At 39.6% G+C, this 25,380-nt stretch overlaps 1 protein-coding gene across 3 annotated transcripts in view; it reads right to left on the bottom strand.

Annotated features, from left to right (window-relative positions):
- The window catches only part of OPTN (optineurin), a 700,455-nt gene that overhangs the window by 496,371 nt on the left and 178,704 nt on the right, over window positions 1–25,380 (bottom strand). For all 3 annotated transcript variants that reach the window (XM_044087961.1, XM_044087962.1, XM_044087963.1), the window contains one exon: window positions 7,714–7,845. In XM_044087961.1, the coding sequence (XP_043943896.1) occupies window positions 7,714–7,845 (132 nt within the window). The remainder of the gene's footprint in view (window positions 1–7,713; window positions 7,846–25,380) is intronic.

Raw genomic sequence — 25,380 nt, 5'->3', positions numbered from 1 at the left:
ACAGCAGTTCCAGGTATACTGGAAGCTTTAAAGAGCATGCTTCTGCAAGATCCTTTTCTAACTAGTACAGACAATACTACACTTAATGTGCTGTAGTAAACAGTGGAAGTACTTCCTTCAGTGGTTTATTCTGCCCCTCCCCCCATCTTCCCTCCTATCTCCTTGACAGGCACCCTTCTTCTATGAATTGCATATAATCCCAGAAGGGCAGACTGGAGCCTAATGGGTGAAACTTCTTGTCAAATGGATATCCTCCCCACCAACCCACTAGTGCTCTGGGGCAGGATGAAGGCTCCTGGCACAGTCTGGGCAAGAAGTACATGAAGATAGCATCATCCATCAACTCTTATACCACTTATGTCATGGCATCCAACAGACGAGGAGTGGGAGTCGGCTGAAGCCAATGTAGGCAGGTACAGCTCTGGAAGTCAGGCTGTCTCACTACCTGCAGGCAGGATATCCCACTGATGAGGACTGCTCAATGAATAATATGATGAACATAAACATTTTACCAACTATCCAGAACTTCCTCAAAGCAAAAGACAACTCCAATGCAAATGCCCACAGAAACCATGTAAAAAGAGGAAACGTCATGTCTGGTCCATTGACCTTTGCCTTACACGGTGCTCATATTTTCATCAGAAACACAAAAACACATGTATATATAAAAGAGCTGGTGACAAATAAATGAACTAAACTTCTCAACTACTATGACAGCAATTTCAAATAATAATGCATAGATACAAAAATGCATGCAAATAATGTGGTTAAGAAAATAATGGACTCTCAAATTTACAGGCAAGTTATTTGCAGATGACATCATTTCATATTTGATAAATCCAGAAAAGGACAATTCAGCATTGTATTACATTCTTGACAGAATTTTAAAGGAGAACTGCACCCACAGACTCAAAAAAACATGTTTAGTTCATCATGGCTTGGTGTTTCCTAGATTTTAACACCACTCTGGGAATATTTACAGGTTTTTAAATATTTTAATATGTAATTTCTGAGTATGACCACATAGGGTCTAGTATCTTGAAGTGATCCCGATTGTTTAGTGTGCCTCTAGGTATACCACAATGCAGTGCTCGTCTTGCACAGGCCTCTTTCTTCCTAAAGCTCCTGTCACTGCATCGATTTTACGTGCATATACTGTTGTCTTTCAGTCAGTTTTAAGTAACATTTCATGCCATTCAATGATTACTTAAAACACAAATAGTGCAAATGCCACAGTACAGCCAGAGAACAGACTTTCAAAGTACTTTTTGCTGCTGCTTCTTTTTAGAATGGCTAAACTGCAAATTTTTGTGAAGTCTGAATTGTGCTACTACGACTCATCTCACATCCCCCTTCACACCTAACTTCCCTAGGTGTCAAAGTCCTAAGGGTAACTGAAGCTGTTACCTGCTCAACAGCTCACAGCAGGAGACTTGACTCATGTACACTTTCCTTCTTCTAGCCTTTACATTCTGTATGGGTAGGGAAGGACCAGGGAGCTGTGACACCACAGCATGGGTGGGTTTTTAGGATGGTTATGGTGATGTCAGTTTGGGGAGCGAATTGGCCAGAAAACTAAATGCATTAATTGGCCTTGATGACATCAGTTATTTGGAGACTGCAGCAAGCTTTTCCAGGGCAGGATAAAAGTTTTTTGAAAGTGAAACCAACACAGTACAGTAAGGTACTGTTCTAGTGGAGGGAAACAGTCAATTTTAACATATTTTAAATGCTGCGTTGTTTATTCATAGCAGGGACTGTAAATAGGGAGAAAAAGGACAGACAAGTTGGGCATTTAATAACAGAATCCCATTGGTGTCCTTTAAGTCTTTTTGGCATATAAAATAAATGAAAATAAAACAAAGGCTGTAGCAGTAAATTATATACCCATTCATGAATTGGTTCAATGGCCATATTTATGGAAATATAAGTTGTAGTATTCAGTTATATGGATTAAAATGGATTCTATTACGACAGCTAAGGATATGTGGGAAGAGACAAAAGTAAACACTGAGAAGTCAGAATTTCTTGCTTCTGGATATAGATATTAAGATAAAAGCAGTGAAAATGTTTTAAGTCCCTTTAGTTTTATATACATGTCAGGAATATTTTTATCTACCATAGGAGAAGTTATGGATGACACTTAAAAATTTGAAGGAATTAATTTGGGAGGGGAAGAGTTAAGTGGGCTAAGTTGATTGTCCCATAGAACAAGGTGGTTTTAGGACTACCTGATTTGAAGAGCTACTTTACAACTATATAGTTAATGCCCATTATACATACTTCAAGCAAAGGTTATAAATTAAAATGTAAATGGATAATAAAATGGGGGGGGGGTATGAAATAGGGAAAGATAAGAATTTTGAATTTAGGACCTTAAGGAAAATAACAGCCATATAGATTATATTCATAAAATACCAGAAAATATTTTAACTAACCCATCAAAGGAATAGAAAAATGAGATTTTACCAATATAGATTACTGCAAGTAGTAGTATAGAAAAATAAAAATATAGGATTGTAATTTCCTGGAGGAAATTAACAAAGGAACCAAGTTACTGGGAGAAATTAACTAGAAAGGTATAAGAATGAGATTGGCTTGGCAGAAGTCTAGACTGCCTTCCTTTCAGGGAAGAAGAGTACAGACAAAAAGAAAGGAATAAGGGAGTGATACGTGAAAAACATATCTGGTGGAGGTTTTAGTTAAGTCTAGAACAAAAGCTGCTATTAAAAGGAGATAATTAGTAGAGCATATAAAACACTGCATGATACCTACACAGATAAATCAGACACTGTTCGAAAGGATTGGGAAAAAGAGAATGGAAAGGCAATTTACACAGGAACAATTAGAGGGCATCTGCATAGTTCCCAAATATACGACGAAGTCCAGAATGTCTAGAATTTTTGCATGGAGGTGTTTAGCTAAATAATTTTAAACCCCAAGATGACTTCAGAGAATTTTTCCTGATAAACAACAAATGTCCAAGTTTTGATTGGCAAGATATATACAACGGGGAACTTTTTGGGGGAATGTATGGAGTGGGCAGATTTAAAAATTTACTACAGAGTACTTTGTCAGAAATGTCAAGGGAGCAAATGGCTGTAACTAAAGAAATGATTACTTTAACTTGGGATATAGGATCTGAATTGTCTAGACATATTAAGTAAGACCTTACCAAGGGTACTGTTACTGGTTGCCAGAAAGCAATTTCTAGAAAGTGGAAATCGAAATCTAAAACAACTGTAACTGAAGTACTGAATCTTGCAAAGGAGAAAAAAGGACTGGAGATAGGATACTTAGAAAAGGGAAGAAGCAAATGACAGACACAAGGGAATCCATGGGAACAAAATGTGCACAATAATGTTCACAAAGATAAGCCTGTTTTAAGGGAATACAGGATGTAATGATGGAGTGAATGAAAACTTTTAAAAAGAAAGCATTTACATTACATAAAAATAATAAAAATGTTATTATGGCCCGTTTTCTTTTATTATTAATATATGTTAATGTGTTACTGATTAAAATGTGATAAATTTAATAAAAATTTTTTTTAAAAAAAGATAATATGGTTATTACAAAACTTTAGCATTTGTAATGAATATCAGAATGCTCAATAATTACTCAGATAGGAACCTTGGCACAGAGGAAGCCCTGAATGCACTCCAGGTGACCTGTATTTGACTAGAGGCAAAGGCCCCTGGAAGGACAAGATGAGAGTGGGTAGGAGTGAGGGCCACCACCAGCTCACCCATCCTGGATGGAGAAAGGAGACTTAACTCACTGAACTGGAGACACCTGCAGGAATGCAGGAGCATCACCACAGCACGAAGAGCCTCAAGGACTTGCACAACAAATGGTGGTCATTTGTTCATGACACTGTACATATGAAAAAGCAAGAATGCACCTCCCATGGTACCTATAGCAGAGCTCTCATGCTGCTGACTGGTGGGGAATAAAGACAGTCTGCACAACACTTGCTTCCACCAGGCAACAAATTGACCAGTTAACTCTCACCACAGTGGAGGAATGAATGGGTCCAGTTGGGTGCAGTAAGGAAAAACTTTGGGCTGATCCTCGCATCAAAAAACAAAAATGACTCCATTAAATTTGCATTTGTGACCCTTGTAATGTCTCTACTCTGACTGCCTTCTACAAAGATGTGTACCAAATTACATTTTCTGTCCTGCAAGCTCCCATACATTTAAGAGCATATGTACCAATACACTGCATTCCCCTTTCTTATTGACAACATATGTCATTTTGTAAATTCTCTGAATATCATGCATTACTGCTCACCATATTTAAGTACCTTTAATCAAGTCAAGGGCTTTTTTTTTTACATTAAATCATATTACTTACAGTCAGTATATATCAGCAAATACAATGTTTCCATATCACAATCCTCTCTGGAACTGTGCATATACCTGGCTAGCTCTTCAATGATTTTTCATCAAAAATATCTACAATACTGAACAGGATTGTTTCCAATCATCTTGTAAATTTTACTTTGGAACAGCTCTCTGTGCTCAAACACCAATGAAGATATGGCAGCGAGGGAGCTCTAGAAAATCTCCCTACCGCCTTGCTTTCTCAACTTGTACCTGAATGATAGATATTCTTAACATAGCGTACAGACAATTACTTCTGTTCAACTGATCATCATCTCCCCGAAACCCCAGCATCATCTCTGTTTAGCTGCTCCACCAGTCATCTTAGCTCCAGGCTGCAAAATTTATTGTAACAATCCAGCTTTTGAGATTTTCGCACTTGTCTGCTCTTTGCACTTCTGACTGAAGGTGTGTGTGTCACAGTATTTTTTTAATCACGTGGCTTATTTCTAGCAACTCTTTTAGACTGCCTTAATTTTCTGGCATTGGTAAAGTTGAAGACATCAATAAATTTCCCTTTTAATCTTCCATGGCTTGGCAACTGAGCGTGTGCAAGGCAGAGATCCTGCAACAGAGTATTTCTACATTTCAAACTATAAAATGACACAGATCCTATAATGCAGTGACCTTATGGTTAGTTCAACTGCTGTTTAAATCTCAAACTGATGATCCTTATCTAATATGAAGACATCAGTTACACTGCATCTTTAAAAGACTGACTTTAATGTCGTTATCTACTTCTATGCATATCTATTCAATCACTTCAGGTTACCTAGGATTTTCTCACTGAGTCATGAATAACCCAAGTATTGTATAAGGTAACATCTTTTCAAGGACTGCTGCAATTCTTTTCTATGTACTCCCCATGCCTACTGAGGTTCACTCATTCTCCTGTATTGGGGATTCCACTCATTGACCAGATGAGAGCTGTGTGAAGTTGGCTGTCATTCAAGGCAGCCATGAGTGTATTTTGTGTGTGCCCAAGCATCCTGGAAAATATATTTTATATTCCACACTCCTGAGTAGGGGAATGTGTGAGCCACAGAACTCACAATGTCCTCCTCCAGCAAAAGCATGCTTCTACACATTTTTAGTAAAGCCTACCATCAAAGCTGTGTCTTTGGGATTCAAATGCCCACTATCAGGCTTACTGTGTCAGCACCCATCCCGCAAAGGATGGTAGCAGTACACGGCTAGCACCACTCTCCTTTCCCCTACCTTGGATGATTGAAGATGGCAGTTTGGCTGGTAGGGAAGTTACTGGGTTTGTACAGGAGGTCATGCACTACAGTTAGTTGTGAGGTAGTTAATTAGTGAGGTAGATCAGCCCAGTGTGGTTCCTTGAGGGTTACACAGTGGCAAGTTCTATGGGGCATATTGGTAGTGGACCTTTTTATTTTGTTATAGCACTACTTGAGCATATTTTTGAGGCAGATTGCAGGTTTAGAAATCTAGGCAGAGCATATATAGTGTTGGCAGTAGGACAATTTAAGATACACATACATATTTTTTAAACACATGTGAGGGATGGCCAGGGCTCTGTAGTGGGCACATTTCCCTTTTAATCTGTTTTTTTTTTTTTTAACTACTTCAGTGACGAACTAACTGAATTCGAGATAATGGTCTATGGTAACTCCTAGAATCTTTGTAGAGGTTACCATGGAAATTCTTGTATTATAACTGGACGTTAACCTGAAAAGGGATTTTTGTGCTGGGAGCTCCTTCGGGGGGTGAAAAGTAGGAGTTTAAATTTTTTATTTTTACTTTTTTTTGGACTTCAGGAGTACCTGTCCGTTTAGCCAGGACTCCACAAATGCGAAAGATGGCTGTTTTTTGCTGCAGGTCATGCACATTTATTTTATTTATTTTTTTTTACAAAGCATATAAGGGTAGCATCAACAGCATACTGGATTATAGTGGATTGTTTCCAAGCTAAGTGAAGGTCATTTATAAATATGAATAGATCTCTGGAGGACTGTCACTGACATGGGGAGAAAAATGAGATCTCATTCTGCCATTTGACAACCTGTTGTATATCGCACAAGTAGCCATTGAAACATGTAAGTGATGTTGGGTGAAGTCCTAGGGTGGCCACTTTTTAGATTAGTTTTTGGTGTGACTACTGCTGACACCAAGTTACTTGCACCTCTACTTTGACTTACAGCTGTTGTAAAGCTGAGAAGAGCAGTTATGGTACTGTGTTGAGGAAAGAATCCACATTGTGTTACTGTGAATAAGTTATTTTGAGTGATAAATGTGAGCAGTTGTGACTGGATGCATTTCTCCATGACTTTTGATAGAGGGGATAGTGTATCTATTGGTTTATAGTTGACAGTGGAGTTGCCTTTGTGTAGAGGTAAGATGAAGGATATATTCCAGGTTTCAGGGTCCTCAGGGATATAACTTTTCTTCAGAGATCGGCTTATTAGAATGGAAATTTCATCACTACTTGCATTAATGTTCAAGTCAAGACATAAACTGGTGAAAAGACCAATTTTTCTTTTCCTCAATCATCATCTGAACCTCCTTGGTATCTTTTTTCATAAGCCTGATTTATTTTTTAGAAACTGGAGCCTTTTTTCATAACAAATAAGAGTCAAAAATTGAAGGAGGTGTGTGATTGTGTGTGTGCGTCTGTGTGTGTGTGTGTGGTCCATAACTTTTGTCTTTCCCAATTTGAGGTCTGATGATGATTTCACCTTTATTTCCTCATGTTCCACAGATTATTTCAATAAATATGATCTTACTGCCATTGAAGGACTCGCTGCGTGCTAACAAAAAATAAAACACCACAAATATACTCAACCCATTTGTATACTGTTTTAGATGGGTATGACATCAGTACTTCAAATGAAGACTTAATTGGCCTAATAATCACAATTAATACTTAAATGATACAAAGTAAAATATTTTGCACATAAACAAAAGGGCAATGATACTGAACAAAAAAAATATACAACATGAAATGTGATTTGCCTAATGGCCTAGAAAGAGCAAGAAGACTTGAAGAGACTATCAAGTAGCATTATGTTTTTACAGAATGTCAACAGCTAATGTAAATAGTAAAACAAAGGATTACAAAAGAAGGACCTTGTGCACAGAATGCTCACAGTACCTGAATAAATAAACAAATAAATAAATTAAAAATAAAGGCTGTGGGCTGATTAATGTCTGTGATAAAGCACCAACAACGTACTTCCAAGTACAGACTTCTTTGAATACAACAGTGGGTGTGCTGAAGAGAAAGATTTTCTGGAAGCAATTAAGTATTTCTCCAGTATCTAAACACTACTTTGTCTCAGACAGTAAGTTTAAAATTGAGTACCTATCATTTGCAGCCCTTAGATGCTGCTGAAGTTTTTCCTCTTTTTGAGACTGCTCCTGGAGGAGATGGAGAAGCTGGCTAACTGTCAAGTCTTCAGATCTCCTCCCCTTTTCTGCAGCTTCATAGTTAGGTCTAATGGAGAAAAAAGGGAAGACAGAGGTTAGACAAATGCCACCAAATGATCAAAAAAAAAAATATTCAGGTTAATATGAATGAAGCTCATGTGAAGAAATTAAGGTTGGTGATGTAAAGTACATGTTTGCCTTTCAACATACATCTGAACAGACCCCACTGTTCCATTGCAATCATCAGAGTTTCTGTGTTTTGGTTGCATCTCCCCATCACACTCCTGCAGTTTTCCTGATCAGCATTCTCTTCCCCTGCCAGGTCTGACAGGTATCAAACTGAGGAAAACGCTATAAAGTTTTTTTTTCAATGAGCTTTCAAAGTTCTCCATGTTTTTAAGGGCACTTCAACCAAAAACAATAAACCGGTCATTTTTAAAGATTCTGACCCTAAATTTTCAACACGTCATCGACATGTCCCAGTTCATAAACACACTGCTACTGCTGATGCACATTCTTCCCCAAATATGATTTTGTGGTTACTGTAGAAAATTTATTCCTAATGAATTATGTTTTTTTTTATTCTTCTCAGTTTGGCAAGTACAGTAACAGACAAGCCATGCTGAGTATCTTGGAGAACAAAACAAGGTATCAAAGTTATTATACTGTATTTAATCTGTCAATTGTAGGCTCAAATCTTTAGGAAACCTGAATAATTTAACACAAAATACCCAGCCCTGTGGTGCAGTGGAATAAAGCCCTGACTGCACCCCAAATTAACCAATGTTCGATTAGTAGTAAGGGACTGGATGGGGGACTATGGAAGTGACAAAACAAAACTGGCTTGCCCATCCTGGGGTAGGAAAACATATCAGATTACTGCACTGGTGACACCTGCAGATATGCAGGTGTATCCCTGCAACATGAAGAGCCTAGTATGCTGACACTGCAAGAAGTTTGTTGCTTGGTCAGAAGGTTGCTCATGCATGGAAGCACACTTGTACTTCCCAAGGCAACTAAAGCAAAGCTTGCAAGGCTGCAACTGGGGCAGGGATAGGACACTCCCTACTCTTGAACCAACTGAGGATTAATGGACAGGAGGGCTCTTGCCAAGATGGAGGAACACGTGTCAACTGTAAACAAGAAGGTGAGCCAGTGGAACAGTCTTGCAGACTTAAAACAAAATTATCCCAAACTTGCAAAAATTAGTAATTTTCACGAGTTTCGCACAAGTACGAGTGATTTTTTTTTAAATCCATAGAAAATGCAAATAATTTCCCCCCCAAAAGAGGATTTTTTCACATACAGTTAAAGAAGTGTGTGTGGTATGAAAAATTCTGAGTAATTTTCCACCCTCCAACCAACCCATCAGCCATCAGATTTTCCCTCTTCCTGGATTCATGCATTCCCCAGTGGTGAGGAGTTCCCAAATTCAATAGGACAAGAGCAATGCAAGTGGGGAAGAAGACATACACACAGACACAGAGGTTGCTTTTGACCTCACTATCATCCCATTTATTAATACACTTTTTTATTTCATTCCCATCTTACTAAAGAACTTAGAAGCTATTATTGCACTAAGACATGCAGCCTGGCACAACTGGAAACAAAACCTCTTTTCAGATATCCCTTCAAACTTCACCTCCATAGACAACTTGAGCAAAAAAGCTATTACACATACATAAAAAAAACAAACAAAAAAAATCAATCAACATACAACTCTTTATCTTAGGCAAGCCAAAACATTTCTAGCAAAAGATTAACTAACTGACTATGTGGACAATCTTTGTCACTACTCCCTCCCTTAATACTATTCCATGCAAAAAAGGTACAACATCATGCTTTGAATTACTCAGAGAATTCAATCACCTCCCAGACACCTTTCCTCTCCACACTCTTCACCATGTATTTCACTACTCCATTCTAAAAACAAAATCATAGTGAATGACATTGAACCCTTACTTGATAAAATCCCCACAGATGCGCCTCATCAGTTCATATAGTCTCATTGCAAAGATTTTTATTTTTCCACTACTCCACATCAATAGCCTCTGCGTAAACGCATATCAGACCTATTCCAAAACAAAGGTTGAAAACACCTCTGATTTCTGTCCCATCTCCATTCTCCCTATCCTTGGAAAAATTATTGAAAAACTGAATTTACAAGAAACTTTCTTCCTTTATTCAACAATACCACCGTTATCTTTGAAACTGCATGGTTTCTGGTTTGGCAGATGTAACATGACTACACTATGGACCCTCACCAATGAAGTCCTCCTAAACATGGATAATGGCAACCGCTACTGGAATCCACTTATTTAGCCTCACTAAGGCTTTTGACCTTAATGACCACTCCCTCTTTCTTGCTGCTCTATAAGACATCAAGATCAGTTCTGATGCTGTATGCTGTTTCCATAATTTCCTGAAAACAGATACAGCATCAGATATGATCTTGATGTCTTTAGGATCAAAATATGGTTTTCAATATCTGAAACATCACCTCTAAGTGTGTACCTCAACTTTCCATACTTGTACCCCTTCTTTTTTTGATATTCAAACTTCCTTATGATCTACCACTTGTACCTATAATCCTGTATGATGACAATACTCATATTTAGCCCTCAGCCAATTACATTTAGTCCAGTCATAGCAACAAGAAGATCTCCACTCCTTCAGTTTTTGGCTAATCAACCGCAAGCTATTTTCTAATGATGACAACTGGACTTATTCCAACTTCATACAGAAAAATTCCATTCAAAATCTGCCCCCCATATCCCCAGGAACCTTTCCAGGCAGGGTCAACTCTCCACGCTCCAAAAACCGAACTACACTGTGTAGACCCATCCTACCCAGTGGAATAACTGAAAAATTCAACTTCCCCACCTTTCACAGCACGACAAATACCATCAAAATAAAGCTGCATGCAGATGCTTTTCTGTCAGCCATATTACTTACTCTCTCTGCTTCAACTTGCACTTCCTTATCATATACTTTTTTTGCTTATAACCTCTATATGAATTTTATCTTGTGGCAAGTTACTCTAATAATTTTACTTGTGTTCACAATCTCTTTCACCAAGAGTGCAAATTTTTGAATGTATTTTTACAACAGTGTATTGCAAAAATTTTTATTGTATGTATGTAAATTTATTCACTCAGGCTGCAGATGCAAATAGACAAGAGGGATCGGTGGACTATCACGATAAGCAAAAATAAAATAAAAACAAAAAAAAGGAAATAAAAAAAAGGTAATATTTATTTGGCTTTGCTGACTGGGATGTTCAAATTGAGCACTGCCCATTTTAGTGGAGGCCTGGAGAGAACAGTTAACAACATGCTACAATAAATGGACAGGCAGTATTTGCTACACTACAAAATTTTTATACAGGAGTACATATAAATGCTAAACAACATGGCATGAAACTGAGAAACTGGAAAATAAGCAAACCAAATATAGCTGATCCTGGTAAAATAAAGTAAGTTTAACAGCAGAATAAACCTTAAGTGCTAAGGAAGTAATAGAGACAGGTGGAGCACTGGAAGAATATGTATGAGCGTATACAAGTGCCATGCAAGTGCCAATTTTACCTGGAAGATGAGGAGGCAGATTCAGAATAGTTTTACCTGGAAGATGAGGAGGCAGATTCAGGATAGTTTTACCTGGAAGATGAGGAGGCAGATTCGGAATAGTTTGGACACAATTTGGAAAAGTGATTATAAAAGATGCAAAAATGGAATGCTGATGGATTTGTGCTTGAACAATAAAGTTAGGAAAGGCAGGAACACGAGGAACAAAAGGTGGTAAGACTAAGTAACAGAAGGGCAGAAATATCCTGAAGGCAGCATTGTAGTAGTCAGACTGAAAATGCAGTGGTAAAAAGGAGACTGGAGCAGTAGTAGGAGATCCTAGTCAGGAGGGCACTGAAGGAGGAAGTAGAATGGAAAAGTAGGCATTTGTAATCTGTACAAGGGAAAATAAAAGGATAAAAAAAAAACAACAAGAGAGAGAGGAATAGTAACATAATTGCAAGGAGCAGCAGAATGGTGGCTTGCTCAGCAAAAAGGATTGGGGGGCAAGCAGAATAGGCATGAGAAGATTAATGTACAAATCACAAAAATGTACTGCAGGTAATGAAACAGGTGGAAAATTAGTCAATGAACATCACAGCAACAGGTCTTAACAGACTTATTATGGCTGTATGCAAGTTTCCAACATTGTGCAAGTGATTGGCAACTTCATATACTAAGGAATAATAAATTCCAAAGTTATGAATGAAAAAAAAATGGGCAAGTTACAACACCAAATTTTTTTATATATTTTTTAATGTATTTTTACTTAGACTTGAAATGGAGAAACATTTAAGTAGCATGGTTATGAGTGAAGGGGTAAGTACAATGAGGGGCAACAGTTAAGGGAAAGAAGCAGTGAGGAGATATATGCATACTCAGAGCCAGATCATGGTCAAATGGGTTCCTAGCAGTGGTGAATCCAAGAATCTGTAAAGGGGGGGGGGCAGTCTGGTTACTAGACTACTGGGGTGGGAGTAGGAAAGTGAGATACTGGGTTTTGTGGGTCTGAAAAGGTCACCTTCAGCTCCGTTATCATGTGTGAAAAGACAACAATTTACATTCAGATGCACATGGTTTTGCTGTGGATGTGGTAGCAAAATCAGGTAATTCCTGTAGAGCTCATTTATTTGACATTTGGTAACCAGGATAGACAGACTGGGCAAAGACTGCCCATTTTCAGCGGAGGCCTGGAAAGAAAAGCTTCACAATTGGAAATCAACATACAAAAGTCTCAATTAAGGATAAGTTAACATGTCAGAAAAAAATATATAAATTGGTAAAGTATAATACTGTACATCGAAGTAAAATTTAATTAAGTAACATGATATACATACATTTTTTAGGTGGGGATGCTAGATGGAAATAGATTAAAGAATGAAGGTGGTAGTTAAGATGAAAGGGAATAAGGTTGAAGTATTTGGGACTATTCTGTTTGGGACTAATGTTGCTAGTTCCATTACTATCAATTTATTAGAAGGGTAGCCACCATAAATATGTCTGACAGATTATAATTTCCTTAGTTTATTACTATTTTAATGAATCTCTAGCTTTGCGTTTTCTTAGGGAAGCTATTGATTCATGTCCATTGAAGGTGTTTTGTTAGGATAATGCATAGCCTGAGCAAGGAGTTTGGCTTTGTAGCCTCTTGGCTGTGTTTGTTGTGTTGGGGAATTGGGTTCACAATGATTGGCTATCATCACTCTAGGGAATGAATGATTGGTCATCTGTACTTGTTGATGGTTAGTGGTTGGTGGTTCCGTTTAGGAAACCAGTGGCGAGCTTCCTTCAGAATGCTTATTTGTACAAAATATGACGATTGGATAGATTATCGTTGCTCTTTACTTTGAGAAGACGTTTTTCTTTGAAAACAATTTTATACTTTATAGGTTATTGGTGTTCCTTATTTTTCTAATCTTATTTGAAGTTTGGTTATCTGGAAAATATATGTTGGTTTGAAGTTTTTAGATGGATTATAATGAATTTTTAGCTTTGTTGCGGAAGTCACTGATTTGCTTCCAAGGGTTAGCGGTTAGTGGTTGGTGGTTCCTTCTAGGAGACCAGTGGCGAGCTTCCTTTGGAATACCCATTTGCGTAAATCGTAATGATTGGATACATTACTGTTGCTTTTTATTTTGAGAAGATGTTATTTTTTTCAATGAATTCTGTTTTTATACTGTACAGGCTATTGGTGATCTTAGTCCTACTTTCCCAACCTTACTGGAAGTTTAGTTACTTGGAACACATATGTTGGTTCATAGCTCTTTTAGATCAACTATCATGTTTAATTATAATGAATTTTTAGCTTTGCGCTTCACCGTGGAAGCCACTGATCCATCTATAAGGGTTCTGAGTGTACAAAATTGACATATAATCCATATAAAGGTTTTGTTATGTAACAATTCTTTAATTATGTTTTGTGCCTTCAGTAATCAAAAAGAACTGAGTGATCGGTCATTTGCACTGGACATGAAATTATAATTGGTAGTTCTGTTTTGAAAAACCAACAATGAGTCTTCCATGGAAGTTTTAAATTTGCATACACTATGGCAATTGGATGTACTACTACAATGAATTTGTAGCTTTGCGCTTCACCGCGGAAGCTACTGATCTGTTTTTGAGGGTTCTGATTTTACAAAAATTACAAAAATGACATATAGCCTATATAAAGGTTTTATTTATGTAAAAAAAATCTGTTAACCATGTGTTGTGCTTTTAATAATTTACAAATAATTTACAAGAACAGAGTAATCGGTCATTTGCACTGGATATGAACTCATGATTGGTAGTTTTGCTATGAAAAAACAATAATGAGTTTCCCTTGGAAGTTCTAATTTGCATATACTATAGCAACTGGATGCATTATTGCTGCCATTTTAACTCCACCTCTTATGTGCCATTGATATATTGTTTTTAATGCGATGTATGATTGGATAATGTAGAAAAGAGTGTTTAAGCTAGCAGGAAATATTTCTTATTGGTTAGTTTGCCTTAGAAATAAATGTGATTGACTGCATTTTGTTTTTAAATGTTTTCAGATGATTGTATATTCATGATCTGATGAAGGCTAATACAGCCGAAGGCGCTTTTTTTTCGTGTTTTTACCAAACAAAGGTGGTTCTTACTCAAGGGTTTGCCTCACTGAGTATTTACGCTCGATAGCAGTAAGCCGTGGGGTTTTGCCGAAGATTTTGCCCTGCCTTTTTATGTTTTTTTGTTCCTCGACAACTTTAGCAGTGTCTACAGAGTTTTTTCCTTTTCAAGATTAATAATACTGTTAATCTTTAACCAATCAATCCATGACACTCAAAAGTCTGTAATATAATAAAGAGCAAACAACAGATAAAACATATTAACAGCACTGTCCTACTGATATTACAGTGACATACAGGTGCAAGTAGGAGGTAGGTTTTGTTGCCGCACACATTAAGTTTCTAGGTCTGGACCCCAGCTGGGGTGTGTCCAGCTTCTTTTTCAATTGATTACTCCCGTTTCCTCCCAAATCCGTACGTCTCAATTTGTTTGCTCAAGAATTTGGGAGAAAGCTAAAAATGAGGGACAAATCCCAAAAATGAACAGTTTCTAGTATTACTCTAATTTGCTTAGAGCAACAGGTTTTGCATCAGCATACATTCCATGAAGAATAAAAACTTTGAAACAATAATGTCTGGCATTGACTGACTGACTATCAGCGATTTATTTTCTAAACAGGGTTGGTGGGCTAGCATATGTGCAAAACAATGAGAGATCACTGGTAAAATACACAAAAGCAATATAAATACAGAAGTACATGAGATAACAATGACTGGTCATTTTAACAGACAAGTAACAGCAGTATCATGTCAATGTCAATGTACACAAAACATTGAACAGAATCAGTACAACATAAAGTAAAACATACCATAAGGTGTACAAATAAGCTTTTGCTTGATAGAAGTTTTTTACGAGAAAGTCAAACAGTTGACAAAAATATGGGGCAAAAATCAGGGAAGTTCAGCAAAATCAGAGCTAGTTGAGGCCTATGTACACATCAAAAAAGATAAAGAGGTAGGCAAAAATGCCTGCCAGTATACCTGTCCATTTAACTAGCTCTCTACTTTCCTCCCATTGACTGCCATGTTAGGCACAGATTCTTCCATCAACCTGATTAGCATAAGTATGTACTGGAAAATTAACACTTCCATACTTGTTCGAGCTAAAGTACGTCTCATTTGGAAGGACAGCTCTTACGAATTCTTTACTTAAAAATGAATAATACTATCTCCACATTGAAAGAGTTTGCTAGTAAATAATGGGTTTACCATAGATTCCCTGTGAAGAGGTTTATTCAAAATCTGAAATAAATAAATGGCCTACATTGCTCAGCTAGAAAGTACAGTTGTATACACTTACCATAAATGTAGATGTTCAAGTGTACTCACTGTTGCAGTCATCACATTTGGGTTATCCTGCCAGGGGTAGCCCTCAGTTGGCCCGAATACCAGAGGCTTGCGTCGGTTGCTGTCACTCCAGTACTGACGTCAGGTCATCAGTGGTACAAAAACAGGAAGCCAACGCCATTATATCAGTTTTTCTTGCCCTGTCAGAAGCCCTCAATAGGGAGCTAGGTTATGGTGGAAGAACACCACCAGTAGAAAGTAAATAACAAAAATGTCCTTGTAAGGAGAGAGAGAGAGACAGACAAGGCGGATGGAGGGAGGGAAACCATGACTGCAACAGTGAATACACTCAAACATCTACATTTATGGTAAGTGTACACAACTGTACTATGTTCTTCGTGTTTCACTGCTGCAGTCATCACATTTTGGGTTGATTCCCACAGCTGAAGAAAAGGGTGGAGGCAGTCAAGAAGACTGGGGGTTGGCTAGGGTGCCCTGCAAGACTACGGTGGCAAAGTCTGCCCTGGATTTGGAGAAGATAGGCAGGTGGTAATGCTTGGTGAAGGTGTGAACAGATATCCATGTTGCAGCCTCCAGAACCCCTCTGAGAAAAGCTGCAGAGGTGGTGGGTGCCCTGGTGGAATAGGTCCTGACCCCCTTTGGGGGTGGTTTCCCATGCTGTTTGTAGCAGAAGTGGATGCAGTGTGCTATCCATTTGGAGATTGTTTGTTTGGATATGGCCTTGCCCTCTGCTCCTGCAGCAAAGCTGACTAGCAATTGATCAGTTTTTCTGAAAGATTTAGTCCTGTCCAGGTAGAATCTGAGCAGTCTGTGCACATCTAGAGAAAGTGCAGAATCCTTTCTCTCTTGTTTGGCGTGTTACGGAAAAAGGTGGGCAAATGAATGGATTGGTCGAGTCACACTGGGCACAGCTTTAGGCATGAAGGATGGGTTATCAGCATGGAAAATGATGAAGGGCTCTACAGCCATAAGTGCTTGTAGCTTTGATACTCTTCTAGCTGAAGTGATGGCCAGAAGTAAGGCGGTCTTTCAAGAGAGAAATTTCAACTGTGCTGAAGCTTCAGGTTCAAAGGGGGGGGGGCAGGGTGAGCTTTTCCAGCACACAGTTAAGGCCCCAAGCTGGGGTAGGAGCTCTTCTGAGTGCAATTAAGTTGTTAGCCCCTCTTAGGAACTGTTTGATGAGAGGGTGTGAGAAGAGAGGTGGCTCTGTGCTGAAATGAGCAGAGATGGCTGAGGCATGAATTTTAATAGAAGAGAAGGATAGACCCCTGTGTAGTAGGTCTGGCAGGTAATCCAGGATGAGAGGTAGGGAGGGCTGTGCCATTTCGGCTCCCTTAGCCTGGATCCAGATGCAAAACCTTTTCCACTTGTCACCATAGGATTTTCTAGTGCTGGGGCATCTGGCCTCATGTATAACATCCAGAATTTGCTTGCTTAGTCTGGCAGCTTGAGGGGAGGTCAGGGAATAAGCCAGGCTGCCAGGTTGAGGGTCTGCGATTGGGGATGCATGAATTCTCCATTCCTCTGGGCCAGGAGTGTTGGGGTCTGAGGTAGGTGCCAGGGTGGCAGAGGTGACAGGCTGCACAGTAGTGGGTGCCAGTGTTGGTGTGGCCAGTCTGGGGCAATCAGAATTGTCCTCCATTTTTCCTCCCTTACTTTGAGCAGTACCCCTGAAATGAATGGTAGAGGGGGAAATGCATAGACCGAGAGGTGTAACCACTGGAAGGATAGAGCATCCACTTTCCAGGCCTGTGAGGTTTCCTGGTGCAGAATTTGCTCAGCTGATGATTGGAGTGGGAGGCAAATAGATCGACCTTCAGGGTGCCCCATTTCTGGGTTACAAGGGTGAAGGGTTCTGTGGTCTAGCAGATTTCTGCTTAAGTTGTCTGCCAGAGAGTTTAGACAGCCTAGCAGGAATTGGGCTAACAGGTGTAGCTGAATGGCTGAGGTTGTGTGCCAAAGGGTCATGGCGAGCCTGCAGACAGGATAGGAGTGAGTCTCTCCCTGCTTGTTGATATACCACATCACAGTGGTGGTGTCTTTTCTGATCAGTAGAGGCCCCGGGGAGACTAAGGGTCTGAAAGCTGTCAGGACATGCTGAACAGCTAACATCTCTTTTTGGTTGATGTGCAGATGTGTTTGATTTGGGCTCCATTGGCCCTGAATGCACTTGCCGTCTAGGTGAGCACCCCAGGCATAGTCTGATGTGTCTGTGGTGAATGTCTGGGCGGAATGGGGTTGTGAAAAGTCTCTTGTTGTGGTTGCATGCTGCTGCCCACCAAAGAAAATCTTTCCTTAGACAAGGTATCATTGGTATAAGAGTTTCCAGGTCTTGAGAGTGCGGACACCAAAGGCTTTTTAGGTACCATTGTAGTTTCCTCATATGCAGTCTGGCATATGGAATGAGTAGAATGCAAGAGGCCATGAATCCTAGAGCTTGCCGGATTTTCCTTGCGGATAACTGGGTTCTGGTGGTTAGCTGAAAAAAGTAGCCTGTCAGGTAGTCTTGTTTTTCTGGAGTAAGGAATGCCATCTGGGATGCTGTGTCCAGGCTTACTCCCAGGAATATAACTGTGTGTGGGGACTAGTTTTGATTTCTTTTCGTTGTTAGTATACCCCAGGGAGGTCAGTAGGTCCTTTACAAAGGTCAGGTGCTGTAGCAGCTTTTCCTGTGTGCCTGAATCAGGCAGTCATCCAAGCATGGGTAAATTTAGATATTTCTTTGTCTGCAAAAAGCAATGGCGAGAGCCAGACATTTTGTGAATACTCTGGTAGCAGTAGATAAGCCAAAGGGAAGTGCAGAGAATTGAAAAGTGCATAGATCCTGCCCTGAAACGTAGGTATTTCCTGCATGATTCCCTGATTGAGATGTGTAGTTAGGCTTCTTTTAGGTCCAGGGTGGCTAACCAAGCATCTTTGGAAAGCATTGGTAGCAGCTGCTGGAGGGTGAGCATTTTGAATTTTGGTATCACCAGAAAGGTGTTTAGAATGGATAGATCGAGGATGGGGTGCCATATGTCCTCCTTTCTGGGTACTGGGAATAGTCTGGAGTTGAAACCTTGGCCTATCTGTTCTGCAGGAACATGCTCTATTGCCCTCATAGAGAGCAGGGAAGGGACTTGCTTATTGGCCTCTGCCACTGGTTTGGAGGAAGATCTGAGAACCCTTTTGGGGTTGGCAGAGTGTGGAAATAAAATCTATATCCCTGGGACACTATGTTAAGGACCCAGCAGTCGTTGGCAATGGTTGCCCAGTTGCTTGCTTCGAAGGAGAGTTTTCATCCTAGGGGCACAAGCAGCTGGGCAGAGGGAGGGGGTGGAAGTGCAAAGTCATTGTGAGTTCTTACCATAAGGGGGTGGTTTTGCACTCCCTGTTTTTGAAGAGGAGGAACCCCATTGCTTAGATCTCTGCATTCCCTGGGGCTGTTGTCTGGGGGGGGGGGTTTGCTTCCGCTGGGTCTGGGATGAGTTGGCCTGGGGGGGACAAGAAAAGACCAGTGCTTGGAGGGGCAATGCCTACTGAACCTTGGTGGCTGGACCTGTAAGAGGTCTTTAACTGTCTGCATAGATTTAGCTTTGTTTTCCATATTTTTTAAGACCTCTTCTGCCTTGGTGACAAATAAGCTGTCTTTGTTCAAGGGTGCGTCCAATAATTTGGATTTGACATGGTCTGGGCAAGGTCTGTTCCTTAAGCCAAGCATGCCTTCTTAGGACCGAACCAGTGACTGCTGCCCTGCAAGTTGCTTCTAGGGCTTCAAAACCAGACTGTAAGGTGTGCTTAGTTACTTGACTTGCAGAATGCATTAACTCTTGTAACTCTATTTTTTGCACAAGCAAGAAAAGATATTTTTTGTTTGAGGAGTTCCATGGTATGTTGCTGATATTTCAGCATGTGGAACTGATAATTTAATGCTCTAATAGCAAGACTAGCAGAGGTGTATACTTTTTACCCCATCTGTCTAATGCTCTGGAATCCTTATCTGAGGGGGCGGGATTCTTAGCTGAAGTTGCTTTGATTCCTTTAGGTCCTTGAGAGAGGACCTCGGGGTCAGCAGTAGGATTTCTGAAAAGAAATTTGAGAGAGTCAGGGACAATACCCGTCAGATTTCCTGGGAGCAGGAAGAAAAGTGTCAGGAGTCCGACTGGATTCCATAAAAACATCATCCACAACATTCAGGACAGGAGGAATGGACAGAGGTCTGTGCTGTGGGTAGATCTATGAATTCCCAGAGTCTCTTTTTTTGACTGAGGATAGTCCTGACATTCCCATTGGAAATTTTCTCTTAAAGTATGTAGGGTTTCTCCAAAGGAAAAGCCCTCGGGTGGTGAGGCTGAAGGGATGGATTCCTCTGCATCAGAATTCTCATAAGCAGAGAGGAGTTGCATATCTTCATATTCAGATACATCAAAGTCATCGGACTCCTGCTCAGATAAAACTACTGGGGACAAGTCTCTCTTTTGGAAGGGGTGTGCTGGCTTCCTCTAATAAGCATTATAAGGTCTTCCACCTTTTTTAAGCATTTGGAAGTGAGGCAAGGAAGCAGGTGCCTGAGCTTGGGTCGTCGTTTTTTTGAGTGTAGTGTGTACCCTGGGCCTTAAAAACTCATTTTTTAAAAAGAACTGAAGATGCCAAAGAAGTAGTATGTCTGTGTCAAGTATCGGTGGTGCAAAGTACTTCCTCGGAAGTCAGTGCCTGCTCAGCAGCTCCGGACCCATCCAAGGTAGAGACATCTGCAGGATCTTTAGTCAAAGAAGAGTCTCGCAGCATACTGGACTCCGAAAGGGTCTCGGTAGCAGCCTGCGAATCCAAAGAAGCGGGTATCAGGGGCTGCAAAAGCGCCTCATTGAGGACCGGAGAAATGACAACTAGCTTAACGGAAGTGTCGTCGGCAGTTTTGGACCTGTGTGGTCTGTCTTTGTCTTTACTTTTTTTCGGAAGATCGGCAGTCGGATGGCTTACCAAAGCCATATCAGAATTCGAGGACTGAGAGTGAAAATATCTAGCTACAATACGGGCCTGATGACGTATAGTTTTGGCGTTGAACAAAGCACAAAAGCGACAGTGGGGGACGTCGTGGACTGGGCCTAAACAGGTGAAGCAGTAAGAATGGAAGTCTTGGTGTAGTATTTGCTTTCCACAGGCAAGACAATTGTTAACTTATTCTGACATCGGTTAGAGCAAGAAAAAAGGATCCACAATGGGGTACTTAGCTTTATAAGACTTCAACTTCACACGAGTGCTGGTCGGCTGCTACCTGAGTTTTCATTTCCGAAGTGAACTGCTTCTGCTTCGGGCTTCTTGGCAAGAAAGACTGATGTAATGGCGTTGGCTACCTGTTTTTATATCACTGATGACCTGACGTCAATCCTGGAGCGACAGCAACCAATGCAGAAACAGTAAGCCTCTGGTATTCGGGTCGACTGAGGGCTACCCCTGGCAGAATACCCCAAATATGATGACTGCAACAGTGAAACATGAAGAACATCATTACTTTCTAGACAGTAAACATCACACTGCAGTTAGACTGTGAACCTGGTAGTGTGTGCTTGCCTTTTCAGAAATGTGAAAGGCACTGTTTTACAGTTGAGATTATGCACAATTAGGGACAAAAATCGGGGAAAGATTTTAAATACTGCTCTGATGTACTTACAAGAATGACGTAAGTTGCATTAGCATGTGTTTTCTGAACAATATGAAGCCTGAAATGAAAATAGCTGTCATTATTTAGTAATTGCAATCCTCAGTGACTTATCAGAACACTGCAAATTTTATGAGCAAAAGATCAAAAAATGAGGCAAAAATCAATGACATTCTGTGGTTAGAAAAGATTGACAACCACAGTTGAACCTGTAACTGCATATACTCTTCGTCAGTGAAAATGGTCCAAGTAGTGGTACAATGAGAACTTCCTGTTCAACAGAGATAGGCTAACCATAATAAAATTACAAAGATCCCTGCTTCACACCTCAAACAATAATTAAAAAAAAAATGCCACTCACTTGAACCATAGATTACTGAAGTAGTTAACAAGCACAGAGAATACCTTAAACAGAACACTTTACTGCCACAACTAGGCTGGAGACCACACTATTCGTTGTACAGCACTCCATGGCTAAAGCATGGTTTGCCACTTTGCTATCATATATGTGAATGGTTTTATCCCATCTTAATGCTCATTACCCTTTCAGTAGTCTGGATATAATAAAGTAAGTTGATGCAAACGTTACTAAAAAGGAACAAGATCATGTGTATTGCATTATGGTTTGTGTTACTCAGTTGCACACAGCTAGCAATGGCAGTCATTTTGCAGTGGGACTGCACCTGTCCTGTAACTAAAATAATAAAAATGCCTAACACAGTTCAACCTTGTCAGGGTACATACTATTTTTCTTTACTTTTACAATTAACACAGACATTTGGATTTCAATTAAAACTATTACTTCAAATTTTACAGAAAAATCACCATTAGCCATTATGTAAACTAGTGATGGCAAATTTGGGTGACACAACAGCATTCACCAACATATCTATTGAAACTCAGCAACAAAAAGCCATTAATTGATGTTAATCAAATCAAATGCAGTGTATTCCATATTTTTTCAGTTCAATTCAAAATTACCATTGAAAGTAGGATAATTTCTGGTGCTCTATTTTAAGCCCATTTAGCAGTGCACATATTTTCTCCATTGTAAGTCACTGATTTTTCTTTTACTTTTACAATACATAGCAAGACATGATTGTACTGTACTTTTTAAATACATGAATTTGTAAAGAATAGTTTCTCTCTTACTTCAAGATAGGCATTTTCCAAGTTCACCATCATTGATCTAAACAAAACAAAACTCTCTCACATTGCAAACAGACTTGGCATGAGACACAGTAAACTTCTCTTCCTTGGAACTCTCATTTAGTGAAAATGCATCTGGCAGCCCATTAAACTACTACAGACGTGCTGGGATTCATACTCAAATAGCATACAGTGATGTACTAATTAACATAGGTTCATAGGTAGGTACTAGGCTATTGGCCCTAACTCTGGCTTTTGCCACCCAAGAAAGTGATTTTCATGTGCCCCTGTCAAGCAGAGATACAGAAGTGATCCCCAGGCTGAATTTCCTATCTCCCATCCAATCATCAAGATTTTTCTTGAAGTGCTAATGAGGAGCTTTGTTTGATATAGATAGGTAGGTAGTTTGTTCCAGAGTATGGGAAGTCTCTGAGATAGGAATCTATCCCTCCAGCATGATCTGTTTATTGTGGTGACAAGGTTTAGGTCCCTAGGAGCATGTCCAACAGCTCTAGGTTTGACATAGCTTTGGATGTTAGGCAGAGATCACCTAGAGTAAAGCTGGAATTTTTTGAGACTGTCTGCATAGGGCATCTGTTTGAGGCTGGTAATCCTCTTTGTGAGGTATTTCTGTGGCCTTTCCAGTTGTTGTAGATGTCTTGTGAGGCACATACCAACAGGGGTGTTGTACTCTATAATGGGTCTAATGAGTGATGAGTAGAGTGGAACAATGACCTCTTTTTTCCTGGATGAGAAACCTTTTGTGATGAGGTGTGCCATGTAGAAGGATTTCCTGACTACTGTGGCGATGTGATTATCAAAGGAGAGACTACTGTCCACCTGTGTCCCAAGGTCTGTTATCACACTTTCGGTATTAAGTAGACTACTGCCTATGTGGTAGTTCATGGGTACAGAGTTTTTACCAAAAGGGATGACAATGCACTTTTTGGCATGGAGCTTGAGGCCATGGCTTTGACACCAGGCACCTGTCTCAGTGAGGCCCTTTTGTAGGATGTCCACATCATTAGGAGATTTGATTATGGCTCCTAGTTTGCAGTCATCTGCAAACTTTGTTAGCCAAAGACCTTCTGTGTTAGCCTGTACTTCAGAGAAGTCGATACCAAACAGGAGAGGACCTAGGACTGAACCCTGTGGTACTCCACTTGTTACTGGTCTGAAGTTGGATTTGGAGTTTGCTACTTTCACAGTGTGGGTTCGGTCAGTGAGCCAGTTGGCAACCCATTTTGTGACACAGGGATTTATACCTAAGTTTAGTGAGTTTGTCTATAATTCCAGAGTGGGGGATGGTGTTGAAAGCCTTGGCGAGATCGAGATAGGCTGTGTGTACCACCTTACCCTCATCGACAGCTTTGGTGACCGCTTCAAAGAAGTCCATCAGGTTAAGGAGACATGATCTGCCTTTTACAAACCCGAACTGGGTAGGGTCCAGAGTTTGGAGATTACCAATGTCATTGTTTATAAGTTCCATGATGATACGCTCCATATCCTTGCAGACCAGGCTCATCAGGCTAATGGGGTGGTAGTTTTGTGGAGTGGGATAACTGTTGCTGTGTGCCATTCAGTGGGCACAAAGCCTGAGGTGAGGCTATGATTGAACTGGTACTTAGGTGTGTGAAGTGTGCAGGGATTTGATAGAGAAATGTATAATGCAGTTGCTAAAGTCTGGGAAAGTCCACTGGTAGCTCTTTAACAGCTTTTAACTTTATGCATCTGCTCTAAGTGCTACAGAAAATGCTGCAGCCCAAACAGCACATTTGACAGTGTGTGCCAGCAAAAACAAGCTAAATTACAAATATATTCATCGCTAAAATACTAATATTAAACTCAATTCACATAATTCATTTTTTTCACAGCTAAATAATAAATACAATATCAACATTAAGGAAACCAAGAAACACATCCAAAGAACACAGCTCATGTGATAATGCTTCTGTTTACTACAATCAATTTCCTTCCTTTACAGTTTACACACAGCTACTCTGGTTCAGAGGTACTAGTTACTAAGCTTGCAGTTCAAGTTTGGCTATACAAACATTTCGGAAGGAGTGATGCATTTGCAGTGAATAGTCTGGACTGAAGATGTACACAGAGCTCTGACAGAGGACTCTAATAACTATTAACCTTTGAAACTTGACATTTGAACACTGAATCCAGTTTTAGTACGTTGTCAAGACTGACACCAAAGTACTTTATGGACTGAACAACTTTTAACTTTCTACAGACAAGGGAACAGATAATAATAATGGATAATCAGCTGTTTTACACTTGGGTATAAATACAAAGCATTTTGATTTAAGATTATGTATTAGAACTAATCCATGTAGCCAAAACTGAAGTAAATCCTTTTGCAATGTGGATTTAAATCTTAGAGAGCAGAATGGCAGTGTTATTTGCATAAAGGGCCAAGGATGAAAAAAATGATGACTATGGTTTTCAAAGACAGAGAATAAGATAAGGTCCAACAATGAACCCTTGATGTACATCGCCAGAAATAGTTATCATAAAATGTGAGGTTGACTATATACAACTGTTGGAACGAAAATATCACAAAACCCATTATAAGCCAATATTTCAACTAGCAACCGCTTGCAAATATGATCAATATGATCATTTTAATTAAAATATAAACTATTTTTGATTAACATATTTATCAGACTAAGGCCAATTTTTTTTTAGCAAAAGGAAATCTAAGGTTTGCAAAACAACTTTTTACACTAGAAACATTTTATTTTATTTTTGATCAAGAAACAGAATCTTGAGCATATCCTGAAACTTTCAGTTAAAAAACACAGAAAAATCAACATTGTCAGCAAGAACCTGCTTCACCA

The sequence above is a fragment of the Protopterus annectens genome, chromosome 11.part0 (assembly GCF_019279795.1).
Source record: "Protopterus annectens isolate FY-2018-M chromosome 11.part0, PAN1.0, whole genome shotgun sequence".
Taxonomy (NCBI): Eukaryota; Metazoa; Chordata; order Ceratodontiformes; family Protopteridae; genus Protopterus; species Protopterus annectens.
This window is presented reverse-complemented; position numbering and strand designations above follow the sequence as displayed.